Source organism: Dreissena polymorpha, chromosome 3, assembly GCF_020536995.1.
Source record: "Dreissena polymorpha isolate Duluth1 chromosome 3, UMN_Dpol_1.0, whole genome shotgun sequence".
Lineage (NCBI taxonomy): Eukaryota > Metazoa > Mollusca > Bivalvia > Myida > Dreissenidae > Dreissena > Dreissena polymorpha.
The window spans coordinates 16,952,011-16,964,334 of record NC_068357.1 but is presented as its reverse complement, the minus strand read 5'-3'; the positions used below and the strand labels follow the sequence as shown (position 1 = coordinate 16,964,334).

The 12,324-nt window shown below is 37.0% G+C and overlaps 1 protein-coding gene across 2 annotated transcripts in view; it reads right to left on the bottom strand.

Annotated features, from left to right (window-relative positions):
* LOC127873120 (uncharacterized) overlaps positions 1-3,016 on the bottom strand; it is a 192,871-nt gene extending 189,855 nt beyond the window's left edge. For both annotated transcript variants that reach the window (XR_008045980.1, XM_052416769.1), the window contains exons 1-2: positions 2,570-3,016; positions 1,177-1,332 (exon numbers count right to left, since the gene is read on the bottom strand). Coding sequence is in view for 1 of the 2 variants with exons in the window: in XM_052416769.1 (XP_052272729.1) it covers positions 1,177-1,332; positions 2,570-2,789 (376 nt within the window). In the remaining variant the exon portion in view is untranslated. The remainder of the gene's footprint in view (positions 1-1,176; positions 1,333-2,569) is intronic.
* Positions 3,017-12,324: the final 9,308 nt, after the last annotated feature.

The window sequence follows — 12,324 nt, the reverse complement described above, 5'->3', positions numbered from 1 at the left end:
AAAACAAAATATCAACTCCGAGTCCTGTTCTGAGAAAACTGCGCATAATGCATGTGCGTAAAGTGTCGTCCCAGATTAGCCTGTGGAGTCCGCACAGGCTAATAAGGGACGACACTTTCCCCCTTAATTGGATTTTTGCTAAGAAGGGACTTCATTGAAACGAAAAATGTCATAAAAGCAGAATGTGTCGTCCCTGATTAGCCTGTGCGGACTGCACAGGTTAATCTGGGACGGCTTTTTACGCACATACATTATGTCCAGTTTGCTCAGAACACGACTCACTCAAAACTCTACCAGTACATACTTATGCCAGTAATTGACAACTGCCCTACTTGAATCAGAGGCAGGAGGAGAAATACAAGAATGGCCTCATACAAGATTTCATGACCAATCCCCAAGTTATGTGGCCAGGTTTGTGATTGAACCTGTCATTCTTGGAGTTGTAGCCAGTTTCAAGACCAATCCCCAAGTTATGTGGCCAGGTTTGCGATTGAACCTGCCATTCTTGGAGTTGTAGCCAAGCCCTCTGCTTATCTTAGCTAGCAACACCAACTTATCAGACTCCAATAAAGTTATTTTGTTATAAAAAAAACAAAAGACCAGTTAGAATTCCTGTATTTCATACGGCACAACCATTTTCCATATTCAATTGTATGGAAAAAAGGACATTTAAATGAAGTCATAAATGCACCTATATCATAATGGTGATATAATGGCTAACTTTTTTATGTTCTGAATCTTTAGTGAAAGTGTTTTCTGTAATAAGGTATTACATTAAAGGAATATTTCACGGCTGTGTTTTTTTGAAAGGTTATATTGCATTCATTAATTGTTTGAAAATGTATTCCACTTACCCTGAGGGCTCATGATATACAACATCACACTATTACCTCGTGCTATTCACCTGACCAGAACACATGAATCATAAAATACCTCTATAATAGAACTTAAGGAATGTAAAACAGTCCATGCAACGAAGCACAGAAGCAAGTTAATTTTGGTTCAATTTAAATAGAAACACTGCTGCGTAGCAATAAAGATACCAGTTAAACAAAGTGGATGTGTGGATGATGACAGGAAAACATTAGGTCCTCTTAATTTTTTTATCAAGGTAGGTTTACCACATTGAAACAGAAAGTTAAATGCTTAAACAATGGCTTCCAAGCATTGGTTTACCTGACATAAAGCAGATCATTGCTATACTTTGCCCTTTGGTTTTCCTAAACCATCTAGATATCTTCAAATCAGCTTTCTCAACCAGTAGCAAATATATTGCACCATTTATAGCTGCCACGGAAAACATACACATCAACTGCAGGACGTGGTAAAATACTGGAATAGCAAATGGTGATATTTAGTACAAGCATTTAAAAATACAAGCATGAAATATATTACCCGTACTCATTACTTATGTTTATTTGTTATTTTTTCCAATTCTTGTAATGTGGTCAGAAGTATTTAAAATAAAGCTTCATTTAATACTGATCTGCATTGATTTGTCATATCAATGGGATTTTGTTGACAAAAATCATGCTGTTATGTATTGAGCCCTTCGCTTTTGGGATACAAAGTTGACTTAAGATGTTATATTTCAACCACAGGCCTTTTTCTGTCTATTTTGGGAAAAAGTACCTAGCAAAATTGGGATTTTTTTGAGTCGCAAAATCTTCCAAATTCGGAATAATTTTCCTCAACAAAAGCATTTTTTGGGCAGTCATTTTGGATAAAATACATATAAATTATGGTTATATATTTTGTAGGTTGTTTACTAAATAAAATTGAGATATAGAGTCTAATAATCGTAAGTCATAAGACACTTCTGTCTAAAAAAAAAAGTTTTTTTTTTTTTAAATTGGGATTTTTTTTTTCAGAATTGGGAAAAAATATGCATATTTGGCATTGGGAATGGTTCCAACTTACAGACCCGTGAGATAGGCAGAAAAGGCATGAACCAGTGAATAAAATGACCAACTTAACACTTCCCCTGAATGGGTTAAGGTCCCTCCGGGTACTACTTCCCCATACCCCGGTACTTTGAAGTATACTTCAAAGTACCCGGGGTACAGGGAAGTATACTTCAAAGTACCGGGGGTATGGGGAAGTAGTACCCGGAAAAAATGTGTACCCAAAATTATTCGTACACACCATTTTTTCGTACCCCTTTTTTGTACCCAAATTTTTTTTGGAACCAAAATTTTTGTACCCAAATTTTTTTAGGGTGACGCTCAACTTTGATGTACATGTTTTTGTCTAACATCATTTCAATGTCTAAAAATTTTCGGACAGTATATATTTAAAAGCACTATTTTACAGATTTTGTCCCTGTTTTTTGATTATTTGTTACACATTAATCATGGATGTTTATAGATTAAGGCTATTAAACCAGGCAGATACATGCCTGAGACCCCACCATCTGAATCAATGGCCCTGGGGGTGGGGGCGTCTAAAAAAATCCTTTGGAAATTACTGCACAAGCTCCTCATGTATTTCTTTAGATAGAACCAAACATTATTTTGAGATATCATATTGAAATGCAGCCAAAATATATCTTACAAGTAATAACCCTTACCTGGTTCCTTAGTAAAAAACGCTGGGATATAGTGACATTCCCCTAGGTTGTCACAAAACTTCGCCCACAAAGGTCCATACCAGGCAATTCCTGGTAGCTCAAACCAGGAATATGTGATCAACGACAGCGTGAACAGGATGCTGGCAAGAATAAGAAGGAGAAGACTGGTCTTAGCATAGCAGTCCATCCGCAGTAATTTTCCTGCCAAACTTGGGATCATTTTTTTATCCGAAAATAAGTACGTCCGGATTCAAGTATCATTGTACACCTTGCGATATATGGGAAATTACTGAAGTCACTGAATTCATTTCACTGCATTCATTAGATTTCTATTATATATTTTCTCTGGTAAATGTATTAATGTGTAAATTTACAAAGTAGATGTTAAATCAGCATTCAAAGTTATATTAATTGGTTGATAAATGTCGTTATTAGACGCTTGCATTTCCGAAGGGTTACACAGTACTAAAAGGCTATTTTTGCGTATAGATTACTTACGTATTCAAAATTACAAATCCGTGTAATAAAACTAACACATTCTTGAGTATATATTATAATTGTAGAATGTGAATATATGCGACTGTTAATTACAATATTAATATTGGCGACTGCTTACTGTAAAGTCACCATTTTATACGAATAGTTTTCATTGACTTTGTGTGTGTGCGTGCGTGTGGATTACAGCTTTTGGCCAATAAATGATAACTTACATGTTGATTTCTGTAGCAAGATCTTCTTTATGTATTTCATCAATCTTCAAATGTTTGTTACGTTCTGGTTTTAAGGTCATAGACATGCTTGCTTTCAATGCTTGCTTGGACATGATTATCATAATTCTTATTTGTTCAAGTCAATCCATATGAGGCGGGATCGAAATGTTTCCGTATTATCCGTTGTACAGCCGGTAAAATCAGTATTTATCACGTCCGCCATATTAGACGCTGAGAGAACGCTGGATTAGATGCAGAGAGAAATATTACTTGTAAAACACAAAGTGAACAGATTATGTTCTTCGTAATCAGATTATTTCTGGGGAACAGTCCAAAGTTTCATTTGAATTATTGCATGATTGATCAAACTCGCTGCACAATTGATGAAGTTATTGCTGGTCAAAGCAATGCACCCCGGGTGATTTTTGCGTTGAATACCTTGTAATATATTTATTTGATAGAGATTTTTTTAGAGAAATTGATTTTTCGTTATAATTTGATTATTTTTCATTCGAAGAAATGTTTTACTAATTAATATCATAGCCACACGTTTTACCACCTTTGCTTAACCATCTAGTGAAGTTTTATTTTCAATATATCAATTTTTACGTTTAACAAATATATGCGCCTGTTTTTGTTTTGATTACAACATTATGAATACAACAAACACACTTTTATAATTCTTCCTGTAGCGACCATATTTACACATTTGTTAAAATAAAATGATAGTATATTTCTGTAAAGTGCACGATTATAAAGACTAACTGCTTATCTTATTATTAGTGATGCTTAAAAATAGAATATTCGTCGTAAATTAAACTATCATATAATTATAATGGCGCAAAACAAACGCGACATTCTACTCGACAACTAATAAGTAGATTGTATTTAATGATAGTTTGTCGCAGTGGTCCCCAAGATTTTCGCATCCCGACATACCCATTCTACGCTATGAGTTTTCGCCACCACTGCATGCGCGGTTCAGAAACCTTCACATTCATCTTCGCACATGTGAACAGTCCTTTATGTCACTGATGGCATTGCGATGCACATACCACCGTACATACCAATACGTTTCCATGAACTTTTACCACACAGATTACGAGAAATTGCATCTACAAATACCAAGTACTGAAGAAAGCGACAGTATCTAACACTTCGTTGTTTACATTAATATCAGACTTGTTATTTCCTAACCGATCAGTGATAGACTGTATTTACCGATCATTGATAGACTGTATTTACCGATCAGTGATAGACTGTATTAACCGATCAGTGATAGACTGTATTTCAAACGAAAGCTTCATAGTTATTCACAGTACGTGCATTGTTTCCTGCGTTGTCTGACATATAGACCGGTACGTCTGAAATCTCTGGTGCGACACACTGAACAGGTAACAGTTACTATATAGCTTGGTTTATTGCTATTAATAAGGGAACATGTTTTTTTATCGCGCTCACTTAACATGAATTGCTGGCTCTTTATAAAAATTAATTACTATATCTACGTTTAATATTTATAATTTTTCCGTGCTGCTTAAAATGATTATGTTGTTTCTCTTTTTATGTTATTCATGAACAAATTGATACTTCAAAACGCCAAAAAGTATGTTTTCGTCCATGAACGGCTCCACAAGCTCTCAGAACAAATAAGTGTTCTACTTTCGGCTGTTACTCAAATATTGATTTTACACGTTAAGCTGTAAATTGACATACTATTTTGCAACGTTTTTAAACATATTCTTTTAAACATATAATGCTTTTATCAAGTACGTTTGCCGTGTGTTGAATTGCTAGTAAGGCTCGATTGGTCATTTTCGGCACAGGTACCACTTAAAAGTACCCCGGGTACTCTAAAGTATACCACACACTACATGGGGTACGGAAAAAATATACGAAAATATATAAAAAGTACACCGGAGTATTGACGCGACTGTTTAAGAGTATTCCCGTACCCGGGGTAGATTGTATTATACTTAAGATTACCCGGTTTACTCTCAAGAAGTACTTCAGTCCATAACGACCACTTAGGATAACCACGATTGGTCATTGTCGGCTCAGGTACTACGTAAAAGTACACCGCATTTTCCGTATCCGAAGTACATTGCAGCACACTTAATATTAACCGGGGTAAATTTAAGTCATACCTGAGTCAACAACGACCATGTGAGACAACCAGGATTTGACATTGTCGGCTCAGGTACTACTTAAAAGGAATCCGGATACAATTATACTACAACAAAAAACTTGGGATACGGAAAATATACTAACACGTACCCCGAGTATGGTCGTAAGCCTTTAAGCGTACATGTATTTCTGTACCCGGGTGCATTGCAGTAGTTTTAAAGTACCGGGGTATATTTAAGTAGAACCTGAGCCGAAAAAGAACAATTGAGCGCAAGTTAGCCGTTTGCTGTTCCTTGGCAGCTACGCTGAGAAAGTCATTAACTAAGCGTTAGCCGTTTCTGTATCTGTTACTATGCTTGCTAGCCGTTTGCTGTGTGTCGACGAGCTAGTGAGCCATGTGCTGTGTATCGACGTGCTAGTTAGCCATGTGCTGTGTGTCGACGTGCTAGTTAGCCATGTGCTGTGTGCCGACGTGCTAGTTAGCCATGTGCTGTGTGCCGACGTGCTAGTGAGCCATGTTCTGTGTGTCGACGTGCTAGTTAGCCATGTGCTGTGTGTCGACGTGCTAGTTAGCCATGTGCTGTGTGTCGAGCTGCTAGTTAGCCATGTGCTGGATGTCGACGTGCTAGTTAGCCACGTGCTGTAAGTCAAGCTGCTAGTTAGCCATGTGCTGTGTGTCGACGTGCTTATTAGCCATTTGCTGTATGTCGACGTGCTAGTTAGCCATGTGCTGTGTTGTGTGTCGACGTGCTAGTTAGCCATGTGCAGTGTGTCGACGTGCTAGTTAGCCGTGTGCTGTGTGTCGAGCTGCTAGTTAGCCATGTGCTGTGTGTCGACGTGCTTATTAGTCATTTGCTGTATGTCGACGTGCTAGTTAGCCATGTGCTGTGTGTCGACGTGCTAGTTAGCCATGTGCTTTGTGTCGACGTACTAGTTAGTCGTCTGTTGTATGTTGACGTGCCAGTTAGCCATTTGCTGTGAGTTAGCCTGTTTGTAAGCCGGTTGTTGTGTGTCGACGTGCTAGTTAGCCATGTTCTGTAAGTTGACATGTTAGTAAGCCATTTGCTGTGTGTTAGCCTGCTTGATAGCCATTTGTTGTGTCTGAGCGTGCTTGGTAGCCGGTTTGCTACCATATGTATTAGGCTATTAGCATATAGATTAGCAATCTGCGGTAAGTTATCATGCACGCCAAATGCCGAGTAGGAGTTAGAGTAAAAATCTCATGTGATAACAGTATACTGCACGTACAAATCGCATTACAGGTACCCCCAGACACGAGCGTAACCAGACGGACCAGGCAGTTTTGAATGTACCGCATTAACCATGTCCACTGATGGCGGACTGCAGTGGTACTGGGTTCTGATTATTGTTCTCGCGGTTACTGCGATATCTGGCTGCCTCTGCCTAATCTGGTGCTGCCGACGCCCGAAATCCACGAAGCCCCCACCGTCGCCGGTCCCTACCTCGCCTTACCTGAACAAAGACCTAAATCGCCCTCACCCGCTCCCCGAGTGTTCCGGATTGTACCGACCCTCAATGATGAGGCAGAGGTCGCATTCCCTTTGGTCGCAAAGGCTGGATACCTACCATCCTAATCAGCGTAGACACTCGCTTCCCGAGTGGTCCGGATTGTACCAATCCTCGAACTTAAGGGGTTGCATTCTTTGACGTCACACAATTCGGATATCAACCAATCTAATGCACATATACCGTTCATAGTTATTGGACCGTAGCCAATGTTTGTTATTTTGTTCGAAAAGAATAAAATTATATACAAACGGCTGTCTGGCTTGCGTAGTGGTTGGTACACTCGCTTCTCATCTAGGACACCCGTGTTCAATTCCCGTTCCCGGCAGCATGAGAGTTAGGTGTTCATCATACCGGACAGATGTGGTTTCCTCCGGGTACTCCGTCGTCCCCACAAAACATATTAGCTCACCAAAATTGAACAACTTTTCAATAACAACGAAATAGCTTGAAATTGCAGCTATTATTTAAAATGCGTCAAAACTTTCGTGAGTCTCGTAAGTTCATTAGGTAGGAATGTTCCTTGTTGAACCGCGTTGCTTGAGTGGTAGAAGTATTTTGCGTTGTTAGAGTCTTGTTTTCAGTCTTGTTTTACGATATATCATTTGATACTTATTTTTATTGTAACAGTATCTGTGTTGTATAATATTATTAGTCATTTATAAAATGGTGCTTAATCCGTTGAAAACATTTAAAACAAAATCGACTTATACCGTTGAAATTCGTTGATTTTAACCATTATTGTTGAAATGTTTATAAAAACTAATCAACATTGAAATAAGACACGATGAAACCCTAGTTCGATAGGTATATGACAGGGTATTTTTCGAATACATTAAAAGAGTAAAAGTTTTAACCAACACCGATATGTTGTTCGCCATTGCGTGCTGGAATCTATCGGTAAGTTACTTGGACTACCCGCCCTCAGTGTTAGTACAAACGTGTGACTTCACACCTTGCAAGTGATGAACTTTAGAGCGTAGTACTGCGTAGACTTCAAACATAATTGAGTATATAACTCATTTAATAAAATTGTCATTTAAGTAAAAATGAGTAAATCGTTGAACTCTTTATAATTAATGATGGCTCTGTATGTACATTAAGATATACGAAAGACATGTCAAATAATAGGCGTTTTAGACCTTTGCAAACTAACAATAATCGTATATAAAATACTCATAGATGTACCATTAGGATTTCTACATATATAAGACACCGTATATAGTGATGGTAACCGTTCAGACGATGTACTCAAAGGGAAAAAAGTTGCGACAGTATATTAATACGATTTGAAACAGCGTATCAAAAAGCTGAATTATAATCCACTGTATCTACACTATGCGTTTATTATTTCATGGCACAACATTTTCTGCTTTGTCGATTATATGAACAGTTCAAAAGAAGTTCATCAAAATTGTACTTCTTCAGACAGTATAAATCATAATTAAAATCTGGAATATTCGACGTGCGTTGATAGAAATAAGGCATTCTGATCTGATTGCAACCGAAAAAAAGTTAAGTGTCTCGCACTTTTAATAACGTTACGCCATCAATGTTTTCATGGAAGAAATTTTCAATCGGATCGGAATGTCCTATTTTTATAAGCTCACGTGAGAAACGATCTGACTTTTTGCCTCATGTACCGAAGAAGTTTAATCCGAATGAACCTAACATAACGTAATGACAACAGAACATACAGTGCATTCAGCTGGTTCACGTAAATAATTTAAACTTAACCCAACATAATGTTAACTTAACCCAACATAATGTCAACTTAACCAAACATACATGTATTACCAACTTCATCCAACATAATGTCAACTTAACCCAACATAATGTTAACTTAACCCAACATATTACCAACTTCACCGAACATAATGTCAACTTAACCCAACATAATGTTAACTTAACCCAACATAATGTTAACTTAACCCAACATAGTACCAACTTCACTAAACATAATGTCAACTTAACCCAACATAATGTCAAATTAACCCAATATAATGTCAACTTAACCCAACATAATGTCAACTTAACCATACATCATGCCAGCATGACCCAACGTAATGTCAACATAACCCAACATCTACCAACATAGCCCAACATAATGCAAGCTAAACACAACATAATGTTAACTTAACCCTATATAGTGTCAACTTAACCCAACATAATGTCAACTTAACCCAACATAATGTCAACTGAACCCAACATAATGCCAATTAAACAAACATGTCCGTCTCTTTAAACAGCAGGCAGTATTGGCGTTCCATACCTACCACTTATTGGTTTTCAATTAGTGCGTTTCAGAGACCTTCGCATTTACCTTCACCTTCGCAAATGTAAACAGTCCGTTCTCTTATTGCGATGCGCTTACAAACGACTTTGCCCTGATATCTTACCTTTTGCACGTACAAATCACATAATACTTAAGAAAGTGACTACAAAATACCGGGTTGTTTACGTTTATATCATAATTGTTATTTCAAATGATATCAGTGATGGACTGAATTTAAAACGAAAGATTGAGTATTATTCGCAGCACGTGTATAAATTTGTGCCTTGTCTGACAACTACCTCGCTGAAAACATTATTGGGCCACGCTGAACAGGTAACAGTTAACAGTTATAGCATAGCTTGGCTTATTGCTTTTTGTGTTATTGTATTTTGCTGGCGCTCTTTAAAAACATGTCTATCTTTACGTCTGCACGCGGCTTTAGAACATCGTGAACATGCTGTATATATGTATATATACTATATTGTAAGCAAGTGATTACATAAAGATACGTTTTCGACATTTGATTTTGCTTTCGTTTTCGCGAATGTAGCCGTATATAAAAGTTTCATTTGTTTCACTAAACTAAATATGTATTAAGCCCAGTGGTTAACCTAGATAAAGTAAACTCTTTAATGGGTGGTTTAACTTTGATGTGTTCTTATTACGGACAACTGAATGAACGCAATTCACTCGAGCGCGTAAATTTCATTATTTTCATCTACATAATTTACATGCAAAGCTAATCAAATGTATAAACGTGAGATAAACCGTGTACTATCGAGGAAGGCGTACGTGCATTTAAGCGAACAATGCATGCTGACTAATGCTGTTGTGATTAAATAGCACATTCGACTATAGACAGACAGACAGACAGACAGAAAGTTTATTTGATTCTCACTTTTATACATTCATGGTATATAAAACATGTAACAAATTAAACAAGTTCATGTATAAAACATGTATTTCATGACAGGTTTCGGCACTATATTTTACCATATTTTCATCGGAGATTGGGAATGAAATCTTATCAGGCACTGAAAATGAATTGAAATCATTATTGATTGATGTCGCTTTTAATACAATGTCATTTCTCAAGATATTGTAAAATGGACATTGGAGTAAAACATGAGTTTCGTCTTCCACCATGGCTTTACAGTAACAACAAGTTCGTTGTTCTAAAATAATTCCTTGGTAACAGCCAGTTTCAATTTTTAAGGGTGCTACACCGCACCTGAACTTGGCTTAAGCGCTTCTTTCATTACTTGGTAAAGTTCTACTTTTAACATAAGGTTTAGCTTTAAATGTACTTTTAAAAGTCTTATAAAGGAGTAATTTATTTCCATCGGTACTGTTACCGTTACCAGTAACTGAATTCATTCGATTTAATCATGTCTGATTTAACTCATTTGACATATTTGATTGGAACAAATCAATTATTCGTCTTATTTGTGATTTACTGACATAGGTAATTATGTTTAAATCATGTTCAGTAAGCGGTTTAACGGTCTTTTTATCAAAATGTGGCCAGCATTTATTATGAGAAGAAATGGCTCTAAAAACATAAAATTGTTAAGTCGATTTGTGTCCATATTTGAGAGTGTAATCCAATGAGTGATAACGGCTTTCCACTGTTTTTCTATTGGTGGCGTCCAACCAATGTCCCCGTTCACAGCGGCATTTGGTGTGTACTTCCCGACCCCCAGGGAAAAGCGGGCAGCTCTATGTTGGACTGCATTAATGCACGAGAACTCTCTGGTCCCTCATATTGCGGCTCCGTAGCTAATTGTGGGCCAGACACTTGCCTCGTAGAGTTTTGAGAACACTTCGTATGGCATCCTGCCCAACGCTTTTAACTTTGCGATGATAAGACCAAGAACTCGTGTAGCTGACTGCGCTACATGTTTTGTTGTTGCGTTATAGTCCAAAGTGTCAGTTAACATTAAGCAAATATAACGGTGGCTTTCCACGCATTCTATAACTTCACCATTGCACCTGAAATTAAAGTTCGTTTTTTCTTTGGAAGGGGGTCGAACATGCATAATCTTCGATTTATCAGTATTAATTTTCATATTGTTTACATCGCAACACTGTAATTATAAAGTTAATAGGGGTTGGAGATCTTCCTCATTCATTCACTGTGATTAAAACTAGATCGTCGGCGTAAAAAAGGTGACTTATGATTTCGCCGTTAATTTTCACGCCCATGTTTGATTGCTCGAATAGCTCGCTTATGTCGTTTAGAAATAGGTTAAACAAAGTCGCTGAAACCAAACAGCCTTGCTTCAATCCAGATTTTACGTCAAACCATTCCGAAGTGTAATCATTTTCCCGTACAGCACATTTAACGGATGCGTAAAGGGGTTTCAGAGCATTTATGAATTTACCGCTTAATTTATGTCGATTGATTCGGTCATAAGCTTTAGAAAAGTCCACTATATGTATGTCGTTAAATAAGATCTTTATCAATAAAACTTAAGAACATATTATTATCCACTATAAACTAAGATAATTTGTTCGAATAATTTAAATTATGATTTATCACAAAATACCAGGGTGCAGGATCACGTGACTGTTGGGTTCCCAATTGAACGTTAACGGAAGTAAACACACTGGTAAGTGCTGCTTTTGTTTCCAAATAACTTTTCAAAACATTTTTTTTTAAAGAATTTCAACTAGTGCATATAAGCCAAATTTTAAAACCGCTTACGGCGATGTGAAATACATCAAAATAACTTAATTTAATAAGCATGTGTTCTTGTTTAAAAAAAATCCCATGTATACTGCTTCACGCAACGTGAACTTTGGTCACCGATTTCAGACGTATTCAAGGATTCATTCTTATACATTAAGATATCGGCACAAACTGCAAGACCAACTTTTATGTACAAAAGATTTGGAATGTATTTCAATAACTTGACATATTTGCAAAAATGAAGTTCTTAACGGTCTGTTTACATTCTGTCCAGCCCGTGTGTAAATCCATGAAAACCCCGTTGATTCTGCATCCTGTTACAGCTAGTATTTATAAACGATCATTTTCGTGAAACTATAAGTTTTGAAATAATGCGAGTGATTTTTATCCTATAATACAGTTACTCTACTTCTGTCTAGGCTTA